The 26,130-nt window shown below is 35.8% G+C and overlaps 1 protein-coding gene and 1 pseudogene across 10 annotated transcripts in view; one reads left to right on the top strand and one right to left on the bottom strand.

The window, feature by feature from the left end:
• Positions 1-26,130, top strand: part of LARP4 (La ribonucleoprotein 4) — a 223,105-nt gene that overhangs the window by 154,159 nt on the left and 42,816 nt on the right. For 9 of the 10 annotated variants that reach the window (XM_047740050.1, XM_047740051.1, XM_047740054.1 and 6 more), the window contains 7 exons: positions 1,194-1,341; positions 1,972-2,124; positions 4,218-4,293; positions 8,974-9,110; positions 10,954-11,057; positions 13,795-13,905; positions 15,428-15,481. In XM_047740050.1, the coding sequence (XP_047596006.1) occupies positions 1,194-1,341; positions 1,972-2,124; positions 4,218-4,293; positions 8,974-9,110; positions 10,954-11,057; positions 13,795-13,905; positions 15,428-15,481 (783 nt within the window). The remainder of the gene's footprint in view (positions 1-1,193; positions 1,342-1,971; positions 2,125-4,217; positions 4,294-8,973; positions 9,111-10,953; positions 11,058-13,794; positions 13,906-15,427; positions 15,482-26,130) is intronic. The other variant, XM_047740049.1, reaches the window with a different exon arrangement.
• LOC125108042 (uncharacterized) lies at positions 23,184-23,292 on the bottom strand (annotated as a pseudogene).

Raw genomic sequence — 26,130 nt, 5'->3', positions numbered from 1 at the left:
CTCAGGGTCCTGGGATCGAGTCCCACATCGGGCTCTCTGCTCAGCAAGAAGCCTGCTTCCCTCTCTCTCTCTCTCTGCCTGCCTCTCCGTCTACTTGTGATCTCTCTCTGTCAAATAAATAAATAAAATCTTAAAAAAAAAAAAAAAAGAATATACACTTTCAGGACAAATGGAAAAACACAATCTAATAAAAGGCAGATTGCTGTTTTGGGTTTGTTTGTTTTTTTTTTTTTTTTTTTAAGATTTTTAAGGGGCGCCTGGGTGGCTCAGTGGGTTAAGCCTCTCTCTGCCTTTGGCTCAGGTCATGATTCCAGGGTCCTGGGATCAAGCCCTGCATCAGGCTCTCTGCTCAGCAGGGCGGCTGCTTCCTCCTCTCTGCCTGCTTCTCTGCCTACTTGTGATCTCTGTCAAATAAATAAATAAAATCTTAAAAAAAAAAAAAGATTTTATTTTTAAGTAATCTATACACCCACCATGAGGCTCGAACTCATGACTCCAAGATCAAGAGTTGCATGCTCTATCTACCCGCAGAGTCTGTCAGATGCCCCAGACTGCTCTTTTTGATTTGGGAAAAATTTCCAGTGATAGAATCATTCAGACTCAAAGATCTCTGTCACAGGATAAATGGCAATAAAAATTACATTCTCTGGAAAATCATTCTAGATAACTCAGTTTGCTATAAATACACACAAAAAAATAATGCTAAAGATCACTGAATAGTTTGAATACATTTTATGACATTTGCAAGTATATTGGGGTAAAGCAGCATTTCTTTGTTGATTGTTTATGGATATATGTTTTTTATTGTATAGGTAGGTAAATTTTATACATGAACATTTCAAGTCCATCTCCTTAAAAAAATTTATTTTCAGGGTGCCGTGTGGCTCTCCCTTTGGCTCAGGTCATGATCCCAGGGTCCTGGGATCAAGCCCCATGTCGGGCTCCCTGCTCAGTGGAAGCCTACTTCTTCCTCTCCCTCTGTTTGTGTTCCCTCTCGCTGTCTCTCTAAAAAAAAAAAGATTTATTTTCAACATGAGCCCAAAACTTTACAATTTTATTTAATATTCGTTATTAAATTACTTAATAATATTGGGGTTTCTTCATGTTCAATTAAAATCAAAGTCTGTTATCTAAATTTGTAATTTTAATGCATTTACTTTTAAAGTTTACAAATAGATCATTTGATTATTTAGCAGGTAACATCTAAAGGAACTGGTTTAAATCCTAATGCCAAAGTATGGCAAGAAATTCCTCCTGGAAATAGTGATGCCACTCAAGTAACTCATGGAACTGAAAGCTCTTGGCATGAAACAGCAGCCACATCAGGGTCTCATCCTGAGGGTACGTCCTAAATGTTTCATCAGTACAAATCATTTTTTGGTTGAATAATGACCAAATCGGTTTATAGAACTTGGGGGTATATCTTTTGATTATTTGATTAAATATATTTATAAATGTTTAACATGTAGTTTGTACACAGTTTTTACTTTTAGTATGAATGAATTGTCACTATTTCACATAGTAGCTTTATCTTTGGGTCTAGCATTTAACTCACTTATGATATGGTAGTTATAAATTAGTTTTGATATATTATCATTGGCAATGCTGTTTACTCACTGTTTGACTTTGGGTAAATGACCTAACATCTCTGTGCTTGTTTCTTTCATCTGTAAAACATTAATAATAATTACTTTTGGCATAGGATTTTCTTGAGAATCAAGTGAATAAAGTACAAGAAGCTGCACATAGATAGTGCTATATGAGTTTAAACTGTTGATAATCATTTTAGCTTGTCCATAATGGTAAACTTTAATCTTCCTCAGGAAGAGAACTCTTACTACAACCATGTGGACATTATCTCAACTGGGAAAAGTCCTTAAAATCTTACTATAGAAGACTTAGTGCCCAGAGTTCCTAAAGATAGGATTTAAAGAATTCCTATTTACTTTCAGTATATTTTCTTTAATACAGGTAATACAGAGCTTTCAGATGATATGTGTAAGGAATATGAAGTAATGTATTCATCTTGTGAAACCACCAGAAATACTATAAGCATTGAAGAATCAACTGATGGAATGATTTTAGGGCCAGAAGATCTGAGTTACCAAATATATGACATTTCTGGTAAACTTTATGCTTTTATTGGTAAAACGAACATACAGTACACTAGTGTTTTTCCCTTTACATTCTATCATTGTTCTAATAAAACTTTGGCATTGATCGATCCGTTTTCTTATTTGAAAAGAACTTTATGTTAATGAAATGCTTTGTTATTTTTATAAATACTGTTTTCAGATGACAAACATGAAACGTGATTTTAAAAGAATGTTTAAAGGTCCTATTAAAAGTATGAAATTAAAGATATAAGGAAAAAATAGTCAATATAGTTAAAAGGGAACTAAATTGTGATTTTTCAGAGAGCCCAAGTTTCTTAGTCTGTTAGTTGGGATCAGTGCAAGTTCTGTCAATTTCCCATTACTTTTCTTAGTGTGGAGTGCATTTACAAATGTGAAGTTGCAGGATTAATTTTGAGAAAATGGCTGTATTATGTATGTATTAAATGGTTCTACTACAGTCCAACTTGTGAAATTTTTTTTCACAATTATTTAAGTAGCATGTGTTAGTAGTTGGCTTAGATTTAAAATGGATGAGATTTAAAAGAAACTAAAAATGGACCAAAGACCCCAACTACCTAACTTAATTTTTCTAATTTAAGGGATCTCTTTGGAAAACAAATGTAATAGGGAGTGCTCTATTCTATTGCTGCTTAGTTCTGTGACTTCAGTCAAGATACATAAACCTCTATCCTCAGTTTCCTTATTTATTATAAATATTTAGACTAGATTTCTAAGTTTTGTCAGCTTGTGAGTTGATTTCTGAAGTGGCATGGGTGGTATTTCTATATACTAATTTAAGGTGGTAGTTCTTCTCCCTACTTGTGGTCTTAATATACCTAACCACTGGGTACTTTAAACATAGAGTTGGTTTTAGTATTTGGTTTTAGTAATGTAGCAACCAGTTGGTATTTTAATAAGTTTCCTGTAATGACATTGAAAAGTTAAATGAAGTTATTGCTCATTTTTAGGTAGCACATTTGGGTGGTTGAATTTTTTATTAGAAGGATTGCATATACAAAGAAATAGAATGCTTCTTATATTTATTTTTACTGTAGTTAATCTAATATCTACTATCACTTTCAATCTTGAATACTAAGACAAGGTAGTGGTAAAATCATGCACAAAATACTTACTTTTATATACATTCTGTTGTCTTTATTTAAAGGAAATTAGCCTACTTAATCACTAATGCTTTTTTAAAGAAGAGGACAGATTACATGCTTTGAGTCTGTAGTGTTTTATGTAAGATTCTAATTAAAGAGTGATGGTTTTCTAGGCTTGAGTTCTGAAAAAAAAAAAATCTCGTGTTCTGGGTTTAAATATTGAAGGCATAGAGGGCATTAGAGTTGTTTTAATCTTTTGAATGTTTGAGTGTTTTAAATATTCCTGGGAAGATAGAGTGCTCTATAATCAAGGAATGAAAAGAGTATTAAGAGATAAAAGTTGAAGTATGACTAATCAGATTTAGTACCAAGAATATAGATATAGATACATATATCCCAATTTATTTAGCTAGTCACTTCTTATTTAGATTACTATTACTTTTGTTCTTTGAGCTTTCATTAAAGGAATAAGTAGTTACAACATTTTTAAAGTTTTTAGGGTAGTGTTTTACAGTAAGGTAGCCAAGTACCTTTAGTATTAATGGTGCTTTGTTCATTACTTGATAAAATAATTTTATTTTTTTTAAGATTTTATTTATTTATTTGACAGACAAAGATCACAAGTAGGCAGAGAGGCAGGCAGAGAGAGAGAGAGAGGAGGAACCAGGCTCTCTGCTAAGCAGAGAGCCCTGTGTAGGGCTCAATCCCAGGACCCTGGGATCATGACCTGAGCCGAAGGCAGAGGCTTTAACCTACTGAGCCACCCAGGCACCTGATAAAATAATTTTAAACTGATCTGAAATCTACCTAAAGAAAGAATAGATAGGTTAAAATTAGTTAGACTTTGTTAGAATTAAGTTGGACTTTAAAAATAATAGTTTTGTAAATTTTAATTTGTGTGTACTTCGTGACATATTCTGAGCACAACTATATGTAATGTTTATTGCCTATTATGGTAATTTATTGTTAACGCTTTTCCTCTGTTTTCTACCTTCAGGAGAAAGTAATTCAGCAATTTCTACAGAAGACCTAAAAGAATGTCTGAAGAAACAATTGGAATTCTGTTTCTCCCGGTATGTTATTCATATTTTTTTATTAAGATTTCTCATTTTTTGAATTGTTTGGTTAGTAGATGTAAAATACCTGTGAAATAGAGTGGAATAATGGTGGTTTTAATTTCCTTCAGTAAAATACTTTCCTTATTTTTTTTTTTTTATATTTTATTTATTTATTTGACAGACAGAGATCACAAGTAGACAGAGAGGCAGGCAGAGAGAGAGAGGGAAGCAGGCTCCCCGCTGAGCAGAGAGCCCGATGTGGGACTCGATCCCAGGACCCTGAGATCATGACCTGAGCCGAAGGCAGCAGCTTAACCCACTGAGCCACCCAAGCGCCCTACTTCCCTTATTTTTTGGTATATTCTTTATTATATTTCCTAACTAAATTTAAAGATGTAGTCTCTAATTGGATATGCAAAGGATCTAGTCTTAGTAGAAAGGTATGAAATACTGGATTGGATTACTTTTGTTTTGGCTATTGGATACTTTTCCTATAAACATATTCAGGTTTAGGGTTCTCAAAACAGTGGTTATCTTTTTCCTTTTTTTAAAGATTTTATTTATTTATTTGTGTGAGTGAGAGAGCATGCATAAGCAGGGGGAGCAGCAGGCAGAGGAAGAAGCCAGGCTCTGTGCAGAGCAGGGAGCCTGATGTGGGACTTGATCCCAGGACCCTGGGATCATGACCTGAGCCAAAGGCAGATGCTTAACTGACTGAGCCACCCAGGAGTCCCTGCCTTTTTTTTTTTTTTTTTTTTTTTTTTTTTAAGATTTTATTTATTTTTGAGAGAGAGTATGTGCATGGGGCAAGGGGAAGGGCAGAGGGGAAGGGAGGAAGTTTGAAGCCAACTCTGCGCTGAGCACAAGCCTAAAATGGGCCTCAATCTCATGACTCTGAAATTATGACCTGAGCCAAAACCAGGAGTCAGACACTTAACCAGCTGAGCCACCCAGGCACCCCTTGAGATGTCTTACTTACTGATAACAATTATGTAGGCATATTTATAGTCTACATGTCATAAAACTTCAGTATTGTAAAACTGCCCCTTCCAAAATAAACAAGTTTTGTGCTCGCTTCAGCAGCACATATACTAAAATTTGGAACCCAAATAAACAAGTCTGGATATGTATGCAAAGGTAATGCCTTCAGTTTTTCTTATATGTGGTGAGAGGTAGGACTGGTAAACCAAAAATTTTTCAAACTAGAAACCTTGAATTTTATCAGACTTCTTTATGTCTTTTTTTTTTTTTTTAAATTTATTTACTTTTTAAAATAAACTCTATGCCCACCATAGGGCTTGAACTCATGACCCTGCAGTCAAGAATACCATGTTCTACCGACTGAGCCAGCCAGGTGCCCTTAGACTTCTTAATTTCTTTACACATAATATACTCTTGACTCAGTTTTAATTGATACTTTGTTCTAAATAGCTCCTCCTTTTTCCCCTCCTTTTTTGCCTTTGTGGTCTTTGTAGTCTAGTACAGAATAAAACGATGGAAGTGGAAGTTTCTGTTGTTAGTCATTTGTTCCTGCAATAGAATTCATTTTCTGTAATATACTTGTCATAGTTATTTAAAAATCTTTGCCTACTGCTGGATCATTTGTATGTCTGCTTATATTTGAGTTTTTTCTCTTGGTTCTCTGTCATAATTTTCTGCCTTTTTCCGTGTCTTAGAAATTTTGATTATATGCTAGACATTACATATAAAAGCAGCTATGAGCTGCAAATGACAAGATTTTTCTCTCTAGACAAGATTTGAGCTTTCTTACAGGCAGAAGCGGATTGATTACTTCAGTCCAGTCAGGAATTGAGCTGGGTTAGGACTAAGCAGCCACTTTAATTAGACTCAGTCTGCTTCGGATTTATCTCTGTTCCTTAGGCATGATGTCTTTAGTTTTTTGATTTAGGAGTTGTCTGTTTTCTGTTATCTCAATCCTGAAACACCAAGGGAGATTTAGTCCTGTTCTTGAGGGGTTTGAGATTAGTTCTTTAGTTTCTTCCCCTGTAACCCTCAAATTCTGGCAAATGTCTTGGGAGATGGGGGGAGACCTGTCTTGTGTTTGATGCAAGTTTCTTCCTTTCACTGGAACTTCCACAAAACCACAGAGATGTTACTCTGCCTTTTCAGCCTGGCTCCCAGTCTCCCACCTTCATTCTTAAAGCTCAGGAAATGTTATGTGGGGGTAAATCTCCTGTACGTTAGGAGCTCCTTTAGTTTTCTTTTTTCAATTTTTTTATTTTATTTTTTATTTATTAATTTTTTTTATTTGATAGAGAAGAGATCACAAGTAGGCAGACAGAGAGGGGGAAGCAGGCTACCCGCTGAGCAGAGAGCCCGACGTGGGGCTCAATCCCAGGACCTTGAGATCATGACCTGAGCTGAAAGCAGAGGCTTAACCCACTGAGCCACCCAGGGAGCCCCACTCCTTTAGTTTCCAATTCATAGTGCCAGTCCTGTGCAACTGCCTAAAGCTCTGCTCGTTTCTCCCTACTCCCGGATCTGCATACCCCCTCAGAAAAGAAAGGTCATCTTTCTGGAATTTTATTTTGTTCTTGTAGTTTCTGTCCTTCATCTCCAGAAATGTGATTTTTGTAATTTAGCCAGGCTTTTTTAGTTGTTGCAGTAGGAACACTGGTTTGCCACGATCTACCACAGTTCAAACCAGTTATGCGATTGATGCTTGTGGCTTCACAAAATTGTTACCAGTACCTATCAGGTGTTAGTCATGAGTAGTCAAATCACAAATGTGACTTCTACCCATTAATTTGATATGTTTATTTGATATATTAATTTAATATTCTGATGAGATGAAGTTTAAGAGTTTGACCAAGGTTGGGGCACCTGAGTGGTTCAGTCAGTGAAGCATCTGACTTCAGCTCATGTTATGACCTCAGCATCATGGGATGGAACCCCACATCAGGCTCTGCACTCAGCATGGAGTCTGCTTCTCCCTTTCCCTCTGACCCTACCCCTGCTCATGTATGATCATGCATACACACACTCTCCCACTCTCTCTCAAATAAGTTAAAATCTTTTCAAAAAAAAGTTTGGGATGCCTGGGTGGTTCAATCATTAAGCATCTGCGTTTGGCTCAGGCCATGATCCTAGGGTCCTCGGATCAAGTCCCACTGAGGCTCCCTGCTCAGTAGGGAGTCTGCTTCTCCCTCTACCTCTCCTCCTCTGTGCTTGTGATTGCTCTCTTTTTCAGACAAATAAAATCTTAAAAAAAGAAGAAAGGTTTCACCAAGTTTTTATAAGAACAGATATGCTGAAAGTCAGAGTTGGTTCAGGCTACAACTTTTTAGTTGTGTAAGCCTGGGTGGCTTATTCAGTTTAGTGTCTGGCTCTTGATGTCAGCTCAGGTCGTGATCTCAGGGTTGTAAGATCATACCCACGTCGGGGTCTTGGGCATAGAGCCTGCCTAAGATTCTGTCTGTCCCTCTCCCTTTACCTCTCCTTCTCCTCCCCTCTCTAATAAACAGCAAAAAAAGGTGTTATTACTATATTACTATGTTCCTCCTTTTATGCTAAAGTGAGTTTAACCTTTGCTGGTATCTTCTCTATTATTTTTTGCCCCCAAAACAACCTGTTGACAATTGTAATTTTTAAAAAGTAATTGCTACTGGACAGCTGGGTGGCTCAGTGGGTTGAGCCACTGCCTTCAGCTCAGGTCACGATCCCACGGTCCTGGGATCAAGCCCCGCCTCAGGCTCTCTGTTCAGCAGGGAGCCTGCCTCCTCCTCTCTTTTGCCTGCCTCTCTGCCTATTTGTGGCCTCTGTAAAGTGGATGAATAAAATCTTTAAAAAAAAGTAATTGCTACTTTATTTTAACAACACTTGAGTGTAGAGACCTTTGGCCCTACCCTTTGCCAGGCACTAGGGCCTTGAAATACATTATGAACAACAAAGATTTTTCATGGAACCTATGTTCTGGCTGGAAGAGACAAAACAAGCATAATTTTTTTTTTTTTTTAAGTGAAGTAAACAGTTTAGAAGTGTGCTAAGTGATAAGTGCTATGGAAAAAAATTTAGAACCCTGTAAGCAAGAGAAGGGGAATCAAGACTGCTTGGGTGGTTTCAGTTTTAAATAGGGTCACTGAGAAAAGGGGCTTTTAAGCAAAAACTTGAAACTATAACTAGACTGCTTCAATTGAAGATCTAATGTGAATAAGACAAATGAGTATGATTTTACTTCAGTTTGTTACATAAGATTTTATATGTAAGATAGAAATGTTTAGATCTTTTTTAGAAATGTATCTTAAAGAATCTTTTAAATGTTTTAAATTTAAGTAAAAAGTCAAACATACTTAAAAAATAACAAACATTCAGAAATTTTAAATCCTTTATAGTTAAACTCCATATGCATATTCTAACATCAATGATAAAGCGTTTATAAGATGGAGCTACACTGTATGTAAAATTTTATTAAGCCTCTTTCCATATCAGTATAATTCCATAAGGTTCTCTTGTTCAAAACTTTTGGGCATGATGTATTTGTGATTCAGAAACATTATGAAAGTTGTTAGAGTATCTTTGTTATGTATTATATATTTTCATAGTTCACAGTGTTATTTGCTGTAGCAAAATTTTGTTTAACCAGACTTAATGACAGAAGTGAATAAGGGACCTCTTTAGATGATTTTTGAGAATTCTTTGCTTTATGGGACTCTTGCTTTTGTTTATTCCTTTCAGAGAAAATTTGTCAAAGGATCTTTACCTGATATCTCAAATGGACAGTGATCAGTTCGTACCAATTTGGACAGTTGCCAACATGGAAGAAATTAAAAAGCTGACCACAGACCCTGATCTAATTCTTGAAGTGTTGAGATGTATGTAAATCATACCTTTTAGCTTATTTTTTATTTAAAGTATAAAAGCTAAGTTTTCTTTTGATTTCTGGTCAAGCAGGGAATTGTTTTTATTGGCCATTTATTTTTATTAAATTGTAGTTGACATGCAATGTATTTTTTCAGATATACAGCATAGTGATTCCACAATTCTATACATTAAGCTGTGCTCACAGGCAGGGAATTGTTAGCTCCCTGTTTTTTCTGTTCCAATAATTTATCTTTTTATTTTTACTGACTTGGTATATAGCTTCTATATCAGTTCTGTACCTTGGTTGTTCATCTTGATACCCACTTACTCAAAAATAAGCAATTAAATCTCAGTTTTCTGGGCTATTAGAAAGTTACATGTATCATTACTGCATTTTCTAAAGCATTGTTTCAAACTTTTGAACCCAAGTAATAAGTACATTTTACCTTATAGCCCAGTACACACACCACATATCCCTACACAACTGAAATGTTAATTATTCAGATTAATACTAAATGCTTGGAATTAACTTTTTTCTAAATTGATTTCACAATTTAAAGAATTGCAGTCTGTAGTTTGACAAATACTTCTCTAAAGTTTGGTAAAGAATTTGAGGTTTTAAGCATTTTTAATGGTGTTTGTGTCTTGTATCAGGATTTCTTGCTAACCTTTCTTAGCAGAACCTTGCCAAAGGTTTTTTTTTTTTTTTTTTTAAGATTTTATTTATTTATTTGATAAGAGAGAGATCACAAGTAGGCAAAGAGGCAGGCAGAGAGAGAGGAGGAAGCAGGCTCCCTGCCGAGCAGAGAGCCCAATGCGGGATTCAATTCCAGGACCCTGAGATCGTGACCTGAGCCTAGGGCAGATGCTCAACCCACTGAGCCACTCAGGCACCCAAACCTTACCAAAGTTTTAACCACTTGATCAAATAAAGGCAGCTCTTCACTTTTATATGAAATATGTTGTTGAAAATGTTTAAAAGTTAAATATACCAAGTCCCATAATGGGCTTTTATGAGAGTAGAAGATTTCCATTCTTAGAGGGCTAAAAACATTTATGAAATCTCTTTTTGTGCAGTGGTTTCTTAAAAAAAAAAAACCCAGTCTTGGCATCAGAAAAAAATCAGCCAAGAGACTAGCAGAATCCTCTACCTCGGAGGGCTAGAACCTAGTACCTAAACCCAGCTCTTCTTCCCTGTCCTTTTATTCTCACTACCTACTTCTTCAGAGAGATGTGGCATATTATCTCTGAAGGGACTAGAAATAAAAGTTTTGGTTAGATAATACTATCTTCATTAGATATTTCCTCAAAATCAGCATCTAAAGGATGGCTTCTCAGTGTGTGTAATAGTCTGTAAGAATAAATTGTTAAAATCGAAGGAAAGTTATAATCATTTGAGTTCAATTCTTGGTTTTAAGTGCCTCTTAGACTTGAATTTTAAGAAGAATTTGTTTGTATGTCAGAATGCAGTACTGTAGTCCAGTTACAAGAGTGGAATGCAAATACACTGATTAATACACTTCTTATCTCCAGAAATCCAGAATTCAGTAATTGTACACAGGGTAATTTTACCTTGTTAGTTATGTATTATATACTCCTGAAAAGTTTTCCAATGCCAAGACACAAAGTAGGTACTTTATATATTTGTTCAAAGAATAACATTTGACAGTGTTTCTTTTATATTAATTTCAAAATATTTTGTTACAACTGTAATCTTTGGTTCTACAATTTAATTTATTGAGGATATTAACCTCTGCTAATTTATTCACTTGGAAATAGAAATGAATAGTTTTTAATGGCAATATTAAAATCTCACCTTGTCACTTTTGAATGAAACATTTTTTTAAATTTCAGCTTCTCCTATGGTACAAGTTGATGAAAAGGGCGAGAAAGTGAGACCAAGTCATAAGCGTTGTATTGTGATTCTTAGAGAGATTCCTGAAACAACACCTATAGAGGTAAATTATTAAGCATTGTTAAAGTTAAGTGTTCTTTAACTGTTTAAAGTGAAGATAAACGAAGTGTAAGTCAGTGCCCTCATATCAATTATGTGAATAGGATAAATTTTGTTTTGTAAATTCTGAAGCACTGGAAGAATGGCACAAAGGGAGGAGGAAGATGATAATTCCATGTTCTTAGAATGGTAGACTGAGTATTGCCGTGTTACTAGTTCTAAGTTTGTTCATTTGACTAGCAATTAAAATATAAATAGGCTCTTTTGGGAACTTGAGGATTCATCTGAAAGAATACACTTAGGAATGAAGAAGAAAAATATAAGAGTCAAGACTTAATTCTGTTAGCCGGCAAATATAAAGCAGAGTTGTGGTCATAAATGTGTGGTACAGGTACAGGAATAAAATAATATTTGAATGGAACAATATAATCCTGAAATAGACTCTTTGATTTAGTAATGAATTTATGATAACATTTATTTAATAGATTCTACCAGGTATTGTACCATGTACTTTATGGTAATATGAAGCCTAAGGTTTTGTTATCTCTGTTTTACAAATAAAGTAACTGAGCCTTAGTATAGTTAAATAACTTGCCTGAGGTCACATGGCCTGTTTGAATGACAGAATCTGATTTGAACTCGCTCTCTGTGATTCCAAAGCCCATGTTTCTTAACCAGTAAACCATAGGACTTCACACTAAGTTGGCATGTTAATGATAGTAAGTTAAAGATGGAGAGGACTAATTAGTAGCTGATATGTGGTAATTGGTTAGCCTTTAAAAAAGAATTTTTAGACTTGCCAGCTAACAAACTTGGCACATTAGTAGTTAATCTTTTTGCCCAGATTCATTCAGTATTAACTCTCCAGAATGAAGATTTCCTAAACTTAGAAACAGTGAGAGAAATTAGAAAAGAAACTGTCACTAGAGAGATGTTCTATTTAAAATTATGAACTATATGTCAAAAGTAACAAATTGAAAGGAAAATTGCACAATGGGAAGAATATTTGCATTATTAAGAAACAGTGTAGAATATATGAGCCTGAACTCTAGAGCCAGGCTGCCTGGATTTAAATTCCAGCTTTTTACTTGATAGCTCTGTGACCTTGCGTTAGTTACTTAACCTCTTTTGCTTTGGTTTTTTCCATCTGTTAAATGGGATAATAGTAATAACTCATAAAATTGTGAGATATAAGTGAATTAGTATATAAAAAACTTAGAGCAGTACTTGGCATGTAAAACAGATCTAAGATTAGCCAGTACTATCATTTTTATAGTTATTGTAATTTATATTCTGAATACATAAACAGGTCACACACATGAAGAGCAATAAATGAAAAGGAACAAGGCAGCAACATACTGTTCATTAAAAATAGTAAAGGAAGTGCAGATGACTAAGATAGCTAGAGAGAGCCTAGGCAGTAGTCCCTGAAATGCACATTAAAATGAGAGATTTGGAGTGGTGACGAAAAATTACTATCAGGTAGAACAAATTACTTTAGATCCAGACTTCTTTTTTTATACTTGGGAAAGTTAATCTGTAAACATATACAACTCTTCCTAAAGAATAATAAAGGCTAAAAATAAAAAGATCTAAATAAATAAGTCAATTCATTTCACAGAGAATTAGAAATAGTTAGAGAATATCTATGGATTTTTGAAGGTAGAGATCAGTGGATGGCAATCTAACAGTTCCACAGATAGTTCTATAGAAATGTAATTCTGAACTGGATGAGAATTTTATTAACTGAACTTGGTGATATTTCACCACTTTCACTAATGTCACAAAACTCGGCTGGTTGCACACTACTTATTTCGAGTAGTATTTGACCCGAGCAAATTTCATCATAAGTAGAGATGTTATTTTTTTAATTCAGTGTAGTAAAAATTTGAGGGAGTTAGAATACAGGTTAGACTTCATTGTGAACATTGATTGTCCCATCAGCTTAGTAATTACCTTTTTAAAAATGGATACCTTGTGATATTTTGGTATTTTATGGGCATTTTAGCCTAGTAAGATTCTTTATGTTTGGGAATTACTAGTTATTAGTGAATTTCTCATTGAACTCAAATAGGTATTAAACAAAATGGAGTTTGGAGGCATACAAATCTGGGTTTGAGTTCTTGTTTGTGATAGTATGAGTAGGTTAAACAGTTTGAGCTACCATTTCCTCACCTGTAAAGTGGATATGATAAGATCTTTAAAACAGGATTGTTTTCAGGTTAAATCTGTCTTATCCTGCATGGGATTTCAGTAGATGTTTTCTTTCTCTCTATAACCGTTTAGAGATACTAATGTTGACTTCCAGTTGTTTTCTTTCTTTTCTTTTTATAAACTTCCTTCTTCAAGCTGTTAAACTGTGTTAAACACAGTTCTAAGTTTTGGTAATCAATTTTTTTAAAATGCATATATTTGTTACAGTTTTCAGTTATTGAATTTCAGTTTCAGTTATGGAAAAGGGAAGATACTTTTGCACAGAGTTCGTGTCTGTAACTCTGGTGTAGACAGAGCATCTGGATTGAATGAGAATGCATCCAAATAAATACTAAGCACTAGAAAATATTAATGGAGGACATACTTTTCATTTTTTGGATAATGGCAGGTCTAGAAAGATTGTACTGTTAAGGAAAATTTAGCTTGCCACTAAGAGTGTGATGAAATGCTTCAGTTTTGCTGATATTAAAATAAGATTCTATCTCTAAATCATATATAAAATTTACACTAAAGTTTTTCTTTCTTAGGAAGTTAAAGCTTTGTTCAAGAATGAAAACTGCCCAAAGGTGATAAGCTGTGAGTTTGCACACAATAGCAACTGGTATATCACTTTCCAGTCAGACACAGATGCACAGCAGGTGAGAAGAAAACTTTTCTTCTGATTTGAAGTCCTGGTGGTAAAAGTAGTAGTATATTTTAACTGAGAAAATAATGTGCTCACGGCAGTATTTGTAAAGACTATTGAGCACCTTGTTCACCTTTTTGGTTGTGCTTCTTCTTCTTTTTTTTTTTCTTAAGATTTTATTTATTTAGGGGCACCGGGATGGCTCAGTGGGTTAAGCATCTGCCTTCAGCTCAGGTCATGATCTCAGGGTCCTGGGATCGAGCGCCGTATTGGTCTCTCTGCTCAGCGGGGAGCCTGCTTTCCTTCCTCTCTCTCTCTCTCTCTGCCTGCCTCTCTGCCTGCTTGTGATCTCTGTCTGTCAAATAAATAAATAAAATCTTTATTAAAAAAAAGATTTATTTATTTGACAGAGAGATCACAAGTAGGCGGGGGGTGGGGGTGGGAAGCAGGCTCCCCTCTGAGCAGAGAGACTGATGCGGGGCTCAATCCCAGGACCCTGAGATCATGACCTGAGCCGAAGGCAGATGCTTAACCCACTGAGCCACCCAGGCATCCCTTGGTTGTGCTTCTTAATTGGTTTCCTTTCTGATCATTTTCCTAAAGCTTTTTCAATTTCGATTTAAGAAGTTTATTTCCTATCAGTAAAAAAAATTAAAACAATTTTAAAATTAATTTAAAGATTGGGAACCATGTACTCAGTAGTTGGTATTTCTAGTACGTACATACTAGGCGCACAATAAATACGTAACTTCCTTTCTGATTCTTGGAATTTTGATATTAATGATTTTACTTTTGTTGTCATATCCAACTTAAAGAGTAATAATCCCTTGAAACAAAAGAAAACCAAAAATATATCTAATAGCATTTTAAAACCACTCACTAATTGATTGATTTTTTTTTTTTTTTAAAGATTTTATTTATTTATTTGACAGAGAGAGAGATCACAAGTAGACAGACAGGCAGAGAGAGAGAGAGAGGGAAGCAGGCTCCCTGCTGAGCAGAGAGCCCGATGCGGGACTCGATCCCAGGACCCTGAGATCATGACCTGAGCCGAAGGCAGCGGCTTAACCCACTGAGCCACCCAGGCGCCCCAATTGATTGATTTTTAAAGTAAACTCTACCCCCAGTATGGGGCTCGAAATCATGACCCCAAGATCAAGAATTGCATATTCCGCCAACTGAGCCAGCAAGGCGCCCCTCTGGTTTTTTTTTTTTTTTTTTTTTTTTTTTTTAAATTATTCATCTTAGAAAAGTGTCTGATTGAACCATTATATGTAGTGAAATTTGGGGTCTATTTTGACTTTTGTGCATCTTTTCCTGCATTAATCCATAGTAGCTAATCTACAGTAAATGTGAACTTATGCTGGGCTGTTTTTACTTTCTCATTCCTTATCACCTGCATAATGGAATTGACTTCAGAATTTTTTATTGTTTAGTTTGGACATGATTACTAATACCAAACTTTTGATAGAATAAAGATGGCGTTAATGAAATGTTTGAATGCTAATAAAAGTTCCTTTCTGCTTTGTTAACAGGCTTTTAAATATTTAAGAGAAGAAGTTAAAACATTTCAGGGCAAGCCAATCATGGTAAGAAAATGTTTGTAAGTATAGAGCTAGTGTGAAGCCAGAAAGTTTTTGTTGCTTGTCTGTTTGAGAATTTAAAACACATATGCATGATAATGGAAAATAATAAAACCTGCAATGGTGGTTTTTTTTTTCCCCTGCAATGATTTTAAAGAAATTTTATATGATGTGCTAGAAAATTAGCTGTTAGGGTAACAGTTATTTCCAAAGGCCTACCTTTAGAAAGCATGAAGTTTTAGTTAGATGCTGATTGATAACTTTTAAGATAATTAGAATGAGGATTAGGGATAATTTTTTAGTAAAAAAGGTGGAAAATGTTCTCAATATTGTCACTCTCATCTCAAAATTAATTGCATCACCACACTGATGTTCATCTTCTTGGGAATCTAGAAATTATTGATGACACTTGCTCACTGTCTTTACAGGTCTTATCTTTTCTCAGATCCCGTGGAATCTACCTTTATAACTTGTTTCAATTATTACTGCTTTGTTTAGGCTGGAACAGTTAGAGTACCTTTTAACTGTTATGCCTGTAGCTTTTCCCCCACTTTTTCATTCTCCCATTGCTACGAGAGCTACCATCTAAAACAGAGTCATAGGGCACCTGGTGGCTCAGTTGTTTAAGCATCCAACTCTTGATTTTAGCTCAGCTCTTGATCTCAGGTCATGAGTTCAGGTCCCCCATTGGATTCCAAATACTTTTAAAAAATAAGAAATACATAAAATAAAATCCCAAGCATTCACTTAATTTGGTACTTCTGGTTACTTTTACATGCTATTTATTCCATATGTAATGCGGTGATTATTTGTGAATGTAATACAATATTCTTGCTCTGTTGAGCTCTTAACGTGTATCAGTTTCTGTTCTAAACACTTTATTTATATAGAGTCATTTAATTCTTAAAAGAACTTCATAGGTAGGTACTCTTGTTTTCTCCATTTTGTGGTAAGGAAAGTGAGGTAATGAAAGTTACCTACCCAGTTTCACACAACTAGTAACTAAAAGAACCAAGATGAGAGAGGCTTACATTTATTAAGAGAATGTATATCAGGCATTGTTCTAAGGACTGGACATATTTAAATCTAATTGTTGATGTGTGATAGATGGTATTATTACTTTCTACTTGAGAGATGAAGATACCTGCCATTTGTCAATCTATTTCCTCTGCTTCCTATTATCTCCCTCCCCTACTTGAGGCTATAAAGACTTCTAGGTCTTCTGGTAGCTTTAAAATTTTATATGTCAGATTTGGGTCTTTGATACATCTGGAATTAATTTGATATACAGAATATGATAGGAATCTAATTTTTTTCCATATATGTAAAGGCAGGTGTCTCAACACCAAACAATTTGTTGAATGGTCTGTACTTTCACAACTTGTGTGTGATGTTGCATCTATCAGATTTGCTTTAGGTTCTCTATTCTGTCAGTCTTGTCTTGTCTTTTTTTTTTTTTTTTTTTTAAAGAATTTATTTATTTGAGGCACCTGGGTGGCTCAGTGGGTTAAAGCCTGTGCCTTCAGCTCAGGTCATGATCCCAGGGTGCTGGGATCGAGCCCTCATCGGGTTCTCTGCTCAGCGGGGAGCCCGCTTCCCTTTCTCTCTCTGCCTGCCTCTCTGCCTACTTGTGATCTCTATCTGTCAAATCAATCAGTCAATCAATCAGTCTTTTTAAAAATTTTATTTGACAGAGAGTGAGAGAAGGAGACAGCGCACAAGCAAAGGGAGAGGGGGAAGCAATTCCAAACCATATTGGAATTGTGGAATTTTATTTGATTTATTGGAGACAGTGGCAGTTTTACCTTGTATTATTCAATATTATGGTAGCATCATAATTTCTCTATTAATTGAGGTCCTTTGTGTTTTATAATTTCCTGAAATTTTGTTGCTTTTTCCCTCTCCCTGGTATCTTAATAATCTTTATTTATTTATTTATTTATTATTTTAAGATTTTATTTCTTTATTAGAGAGGGAGCAAGTGAGAGACCGATAACAAGCGGAGGGGGAGGGGCAGAGGGAGAAAGAAAGAAGTAGACTCCCTGCTGAGCAGAGAGCTAGGATCATGACCTGAGCTGAAGGCAGATGCTTAACCAGCTGAGCTACCCAAGTACCCCAGTGATCTCTTTAAAAATGTCACTGTCTGCAGGAATCTTGCTGAATTACTTTATTATATCTAATGGAGAATATCAGAGAGTATGTCATCTACAAATAATCATTTGATTACTCCTTATACCTCCCATCTCTTACAGCTGATTGGAATTTTTTTGAGATCTTAGGTATAATGTTAAAAAACATATGTATCTTCGGACACCTGGGAGGTTTGGTTGAGCGTCCAAATTGTTTCTGGCTCAGGTCATAAGAGATTGAGCCCTGTGTCAGGCTCTGCGCTCAGCTAGGGAGTCTGCTTCTCTCTCTCCCTTCTCCCTCTCTCCCTCCCCAGGCCATGCGTGCATGCATGCTCTTTCTCTTTTTCTCTAAAATAAATAAATCTTTTTAAAACATACATACTTCGTTATAAATATTATTATTTCTCTACCATTTTGGCTTTTGTTTGTGGTTCCTTTAATTAACCATCACATAGCAATGTTATTGCTAGGAGATTGACAGATTCACATTAATTTTTGTATCATTCATTAAAACCAAATGACCGGAGCGCCTGGGTGGCTCAGTTGGTTAAGCGACTGCCTTCGGCTCAGGTCATGATCCTGGAGTCCTGGGATTGAGTCCCACATCAGACTCCCTGCTTAGCAGGGAGTCTGCTTCTCCTGCTGATCCCTCTCCTCTCATGCTCGCTCGGTCTCTCTCAAATAAATAAATAAAATCATTTAAAAAATTAAAAAAAAAAATAAAACCAAATGACCTAGCCCAGAAAGACAGGTGCAGGAGCCAGAAATCCTATATTCCAACCCTTGATGCTGCTTTCAGCCCCAAGCTCTTTGATCTTGGACATGTCAAGTTACCTCTAAGGACCTGGTTTATTTCCTTGAAGTATGCATGCTTTTCATTTCTGAGATTCTGTGATTCATAAGCAGTGATCTTGGAAGACAAAGGGATTAAGTGAATAATGTTTGTCCACCTGTTGATAATTTCATTAAGAAGCGGTGCTTCATCCTGTTTTAATTGACTTTCTATGACTTTGAGAGTATTTTTATTTCAGTGTCATCTAGATGATATATATTATAGAATATGTCATATAGAATATATATTTATATATTCCTTTTATATATTTTAGACTTTGAAGTGTGAAAATAATACTTGTATGTCCTAAGAAAGTCAGGCAGTATTAATTGTTAGTTAATTCAGTCTCCCTTTTCCAGATTCCTCTAGTCTTTTCCCCCAGAGGTGATGAGAGTGTTTCTGTATCTGTGTAGGAATTTTCTTTCTTTAATTGATTAAGCATGTACAGTAGACTCTCTTTTGCTGTTTTCAGTTAATAGATCTTTGTGGTGGAGGGAGGGCAGGAGTGGAGGAGGAGCCCACATGAAACACATACAGAAAACAAATACCTAAAGTGGAAGGAAGTATCTTTCTATATCAGTAATTACTTTAATGTGAATTAAACTTGTCCATATTTGCAAAAATTCTATTTCCCAATTGTCTAGCAAATATTTCACATTATTATAATGTAAAGAAGTAGTCAAATGAGTAAGAATGAGGGAGAAACCATATTCTATCATATTCCCATGGTATTAAAAGGCAGAGACAGGGTGCCTGGGTTGCTCAGTGGGTTAAGACTGCCTTTGGCTCGGGTCGTGATCTCAGAGTCCTGGGATCGAGCCCTGCATTGGGCTCTCTGCTCAGTGGGGAGCCTGCTTCCTTCTCTCTCTCTGCCTGCCTCTCTGCCTACTTATGATCTCTGTCTGTCCAATAAATAAATAAATAAATCCTTTTAAAAAATAAATAAATAAAAGGCAGAGACTGGGATGCCTAGGTGGCTCAGTGGGTTAAGCTTCTGCTTTCGGCTCAGGTCATGATCCCAAGGTCCTGGGATCGAGTCCCACATCGGGCTCCTTGCTCAGCAGGGAGCCTGCTTCTGCCTGCTGTTCTCCCTGCTTGTGCTCGCTCTCTTGTTCTCTCTTTTTCTCTCTGACAAAGTCTTTTAAAAAAGGGAGAGGGACACCTGGGTGGCTCAGTGGGTTAAAGCCTCTGCCTTCAGCTCAGGTCATGATCCCAGGGTCCTGGGATCAAACCCCACATGGAGCTCTCTGCTCAGTGGGGAGCCTGCTTCCCCCTCTCTCTGCCTGCCTCTCTGCCTACTTGTGATCTCTCTTCTCTCTGTCAAATAAATAAAAATTAAAAAAAAAAAAGGGCAGAGACTGGCAGATTGAATTAAAAAAATAAGATCCATCTATATGCTGTCTTGTATAACAGATTCATTTTAAATTCAGAGACACTGAAAGTCACAGGATGGAAAAGGACGTTCCAAGTAAATAGTAACCAAAATACATCTAAGGGGTGCCTGGGTGGCTCAGTGGGTTAAAGCCTCTGCCTTTGGCTCAGGTCATGATCCCAGGGTCCTGGGATCAAGTCCCACATTGGGCTCTCTGGTCAGCAGAGAGCCTGCTTCCCTTCCTCTCTCTCTGCCTGCCTCTCTGCCTGCTTGTGATCTCTGTCAAATAAATAAAATCTTTAAAAAAACAAAACAAAACAAAACACATCTAAGATGGCTGTACAGTTGACCCTTTCAACAACACAGGTTTGAATAGCATGGGTCTACTTATATGCAGACATTTTCAATAAATACAGTACAGTATTGTAAAGGTATTTTTTCTTCCCTTTTTTTAAAAAAAGATTTTATTTATTTTTTTTGAAGATTTTATTTATATGACAGAGAAAATACAAGCGGGGGGAGGGGAGGCAGAGGGAGAGGGAGAAGCAGACTCCCTGCTAAGCCAGGCTGGATCCCAGCACCCCGAGATCATGACCTGAGCTGAAGGCAGATGCTAAATGGACTCTGTTGTCCAGGTGCCCCCGCCCTGCAAATCTTTTCTGTTACTGCCTTTTTTATTTCTAATTTTGATTTCCTTTTTTCATGTTCTATATATTTTTAAAGTTTGTGTATGTGTGTGTGTGTGGTTCTCTTGGTTAAAATTAAATTTATAACAATCTCATGTGAATAATACCAGCTTAGTTCTAATCGTATACAGATACTTTGCTTCTGTACTTCTCTATTCTATTCATTTCTCTTTTAAGCCTGATAAGAAAAAAGAGGAGTTATATACCAAAAGTATAATATTTTCTTTTGTGTTTACCTATGTAATTATCCTTATCAGTGTTCCTTAATTCTTCTTAAGGCTTTGAGTTACTCTCTGGTATCTTTATTTCACCCTGAATAACTCATTAGCATTTTTTGTAGGATAGACCTGCTGATATCCTTTACATTGTTTTATTCATATGTCTTTTTCCAAATTACCCTTAGGTTTGTCTATGGTTTCCATTAGCTCATTAAGCACATTTAAGATAGTTGATTCAACGTCTTTGCCAGTAACTCCAATGTCTGGGCTTACTTAGGATGGTTTCTATCAAATTCTTTTTTTCCTGTGAATGGGCCATATTTCTCTATTTCTCCGTGTGTTTTGTAATTTTTTGTTGAGAGCTAAACATCCTGAGTATTACCCCTAGACACAATTCTGCCATTTTCTTTTACCTTTTTTTGTCTATATATGCAAATATAATTTTAGGGTAAATTCCTAGAAATGAAATTGCTATGTTAAAGAGTATATGCCTTTACTTAATAGATAGAACTAACTTAAATTCATATTAGTATTTTGTATTTATTTATTTTTTTAATGTGGTTGATTCTGATTTTTCTACTTATGTTTCTAGCTGTTTTGTATTAAGATTTTCTTAATGATTTGTGATTATATAAGTTTTTAGAGGAGATTAGTCTTATCAGATATGACTGTTACTGTGTTGTTAGTACTTCCGTGGAAATTTATTTTTTGTAGCAGGGTTAAAAGATTAATGAATCTTTTTCTCTATGCCTTTGGATTTTGAGTCTAGTTTAGCTCAGGTCCTCTCCAGAAAAAGTTATTTTAGTTAGTTAGTTTGTTGGTTTTCAGGCAGAGAGAGGGGGGGAAGCAGGCTCCCTGCCGAGCAGAGAACCCAATGCCGGGCTCAATCCCAGGACCCTGGGATCATGACCTGAGCCGAAGGCAGAGGCTTAACCCACTGAGCCACCCCAGCGCTCCTAGTTTGTTTTGTTTTGTTTTTTGTTTTTTGTTTTTATTTATTTTTTATTTTTTTTAAAGATTTTATTTATTTATTTGACAGAAATCACAAGTAGGCAGAGAGGTAGGCAGAGAGAGAGGAGGAAGCAGGCTCCCTGCTGAGCAGAAAGCCTGATATGGGGCTCGAACCCAGGACCCGGGATCATGACCTGAGCTGAAGGCAGCGGCCCAACCCACTGAGCCACCCAGGCGCCCCTCCTAGTTTGTTTTTTAATCAACTTTACTGAAGTATAATTTGCATACAATAAGATGTGTGTGTGTGTGTGTGTGTGTGTGTGTGTGTGTGTGTGTGTTTGTGTGTGTTTTTAAGATTTTATGTATTTATTTGCCAGAGAGAGAAAACGTGCACAAGCAGGCAGAGTAGCAGGCAGAGGCATAGAAGCAGGCTCCCTGCTGAGCAAGGAGCCCAGTGTGGGACTCAATCCCAGGACCCTAGGATCATGACAGAGGCTTAACCGACTGAGCCACCCAGGCGTCCCAAGATAAATCTGTGTGGTTTTTTGTTTTGTTTTGTTTTTAAGATCTTATTTATTGGACAGACAGAGATCACAAGTAGGCAGAGAGGCAGGCAGAGAGAGGGGAGGAAGCAGGCTTCTGGCTGAGCAGAGAGCCCCACATGGGGCTCGATCCCAGCACCCTGAGATCATGACCTGAGCTGAAGGCAGAGGGTTAACCTACTGAGCCACCCAGGCACCCCAAGATAAATTTGTTTTAAGCATAAATTTTTATTAGTGTTGGGAATGTTATGCACTGGGGTTTTTTCTCAGTCAGTCTCTCCCACCATCCCCAACTGCCAATCTAGGCAATCAATAATCTGCTTTCTACAGCTGTAGTTTGTCTTTTCTGGAGTTTTCACATGAATGAAACCATACAGTATATTCTCATTTGTGCTGGACTTCATTCACTCACCATTATTTTTAGTGAACCATATTGTTGCATGGGTTGGTAATACATACTTTTTTATTGCCAGATAGTAGGAATGTACTTAGTTTGATTATCTAGTCACTTTTTGAATCATTTTTCTATTAAAAAATTTTTGATTGTTGGGCTTATTATTGAATTATAAGAGTTCTTTATATATTCTGTATATAATATAAGTTCTTTGTTAGGTATGTGTGTGTGTATTCCAAATCTATTTCCCCTAGCCTGTGGTTTGTCTTCTTATTTTCTTCACAGTGCATAAGAGCAGAAGTATTAGAGGTTTTTGTTACTGTTGTTTTGATGGAAGTGTAGTTGATGTGTACAGTATTATGTTTCAGGTGTCCTACATAGTCATTCAAAATTTATATACAGAGGAAGTGATTACCATCATAAATCTAGCTACCATCTGTCACCATACAAAGTTGTTACATTATTATTAACTATATTCCCTGTGTATACATTACATCCCTATGACTTATTTTATAAATGGAAATTTGAACCTGTTAATTTTCCACTATTTCATCCATCCTTCCACTCTGTCCCCCTACCACCCCCCACTAGCAACCACCAGATTTTTCTCTGAATACATGAGTTTGTTTCAATTAGCAATAATCACGCCTCGGATAAACCTCATTGGCTACGATACTGCCACTGTGCAAACCTTCATGAGTTTGTTTCTGTTTTGTTTGTATTGTTTTTTAGATTCCACATATAAGTGAAATCAACCAGTATTTGTTTTTCCCTGCCTAACTTATTTCACTTAGCATAATATTGATGTTGTGGCAAATGACAAGATTTCTTTCTTTTTTATAGCTGATATTCGTGTGTGTGTGTGTGCGCGCGCGTGTGCACACACCACATTATCTTTATCCATTCATCTGTCGATGGACACTTAGGTTGTTTTCATTTCTTGTCAGTCTAAGTAAGGCTACAGTGGACATAGGGATGTGTGTGTTTTTTCAAGTTAGCATTTTTGTTTTCTTTGAATAAGTACCCAGAAGTGGAATTGCTAGATCATATGGTAGATGTATTTTTAGGTTTTTGAGAAACCTTCATACTTGATACAGATTTTATATATTTATTTGTCAGAGACAGAGCACAAGCTGGGGAGTGGCAAGCAGAGGGAGAACCAGGTTCTCCACTGAGCAAAGAACCCAGTGCGGGACTTGATCCTAGCATTCTCTGGGATCATGAACTAAGCTGAAAGTGATACTTAACTGAGTCACCCAGGTGTCCTGCTTAACCTTACTTTTTTCCATAGTGGCTGCATCATTTTGCATTCCTACCAAAAGTGCACAGGGGGTGCCCTTTTTCCCATGTCCTCACCAACATTTATTTCTTGTTTGTGTTTTGCTTTTAAATATAGCCGTATGATAAATGTGAGGAGATACTTCATTGTGATTTTGATTTGCATTTCCCTGCTGGTTAGTGATGTGGATTATCTTTTCATGTGTCTTTTGGCCATCTCTATGTCTTCTTTGGAGAAATGTCTCTTCAGGTCCTCTGCCCATGTTTTGATTTGAATTGTTTTGGTTTTCTTGATACTGAGTTTTCTGAGTTACTTACATGTTTTGGGTATTAATCCCTTTTTTTTTTTCAATCATTTGCAGATTTCTTCTCCCATTCAGTAGGTTGCCTCTCCATTTGGTTGATGGTTTCCTTTACTGTGCAAAAATTTTGTTTTTTGATACAGTCCCATTTGTTTATTTTTGCTTTTGTTTCCCCTGCCTAAGGAGACACATCCAAAAAAACATAGCTAATACTGATGCTAAGGAGCTTATTGCCTTTGTTTTCTTCTAGAAGTTTATGGTTTCTGGTCTTACATGTGAGTCTTTAATCCATTTTGAGTTTATTTTTGTATAAAGTATAAAAACATGGTCCAGTTTCATGCTTTTGCATGTAGTTAGTTTTCCCAGCACTATTTATTGAAGAGACTATCTGTTCCCCATTGTATATTCTTGCCTCCTTTGTTAAAAATTGACCAGAGAGCAGAAGTTTAAAAAAAAATTTTAGAAGTTTTTAATTTTAATAAAGTCTGTATTTAAGATTTTATTTATTTACTTGAGAGAGACCAAGCACAATCAGGGGGGAAGGACAGAGGGAGAGGGAGAAGCAGGCTTCCTGCTGAGCAGGGAACCCAGTGCAGGGCTCGATTCTAGGACCCTGGGATCATGACCTGAGCCAAAGGCAAACACTTAACTGACTAAACTGACTGAGCCACCCAGGTGCCCCTAATAAAGTCTTTTTTTATCTCAGTTTTCTTTTAGGGTTCATGATTTTTGTTTTATCTGAAATCAACATCTTCTAGGTTCATGAATAGTTTCTTTTATGATTTCTTCTAGAGGTGTTATACTTTCACATTTAGATTATACTCAACATTTAGATTTTTTTAAGAACTACTTCAGGTTTCTTTCGTGTGTTGTGAAGAGTCAAAGTTTTGTTTTTGTTATTGTTTTAATGAATGTACATTTGTTCCAAAATTACCTGTTGAAAAGACTCTGGGTTACTTTGTTGACTATTTGTTGATCTTATATGCTTTGGTCTATTTCTGGACCCTGTTTCGTTCCATTGGTCTGAACGTTTATCTTTAAATCAGCTCCCTACTGTCTTGATCACTGCAGCTTTATAAGAAAGTTGTAAGATCAAGTAATGTCTAAGTTCTCAAATTCATTTTGTCTTTCCAAAATCACTTTAGGTATTCCAGTTCCTTAATATTTCCATATAAATTTTCAAATGAGTGCGTCATTTTTTACAGACATGCCTTTTGGGATTTTGATTGGGACTTCATTGACTCTGATTTTGGAGAGGATTTCCACCTTTTGTAATACTTAATCTTCTAATATGATATGTGTTCATTTATTTATGTTTTTTGTTTCTCAGTATTGCTTTCTAGTTTTCAGTGTCAAAGGCTTTGTCTATTTTGTTAAATTTATTATTAAGAGAAATACCATTTTTTGTGTGTTTGAGCCTTTTAAATTTTTTGTGTATTTGTTGCATTAATGTAGTCCACCTTATCTAATACAGAATCTGTTTGTAATTCTTTTCCTTGAATCTATAAAGCATATTATATTAAAAGTAAAAAAAGCAGATAACAAACACTTCTTGAAGCATATTAACATGACTTATTTCCTACTTGTTCTTTGATGAGGTAAAAAATTAATTTACTATGTGTTGATTTCTGCTTTATAGGTATAGCATAAAAAATTGAAAAATGGAAATATTAGTAATTCTTTTCTTAACCTAAGAAAAGTATTATTTTAATGGAGAGTTATTTTTAAAGTAGTTTAAAATATATGGAATTGAATTGATATTTTTTTTAAAATAATGCCTTTAAATAATAAAACTCCAACTTAGATCTTAAACTTTTCTCTCTTAGGTTTTATCTATTATGTACAAGGAATCTGCGCTCTCAGTGTTTTCTTCTGAATCAGTTATCTAAATTTTTCACAAAAATTTTAAATACTTATAAAACTTGTTATAGGAAAAAAATTATTATAGGAA

This window comes from Lutra lutra, chromosome 8 (genome assembly GCF_902655055.1).
Source record: "Lutra lutra chromosome 8, mLutLut1.2, whole genome shotgun sequence".
NCBI lineage: Eukaryota > Metazoa > Chordata > Mammalia > Carnivora > Mustelidae > Lutra > Lutra lutra.
This window is presented reverse-complemented; position numbering and strand designations above follow the sequence as displayed.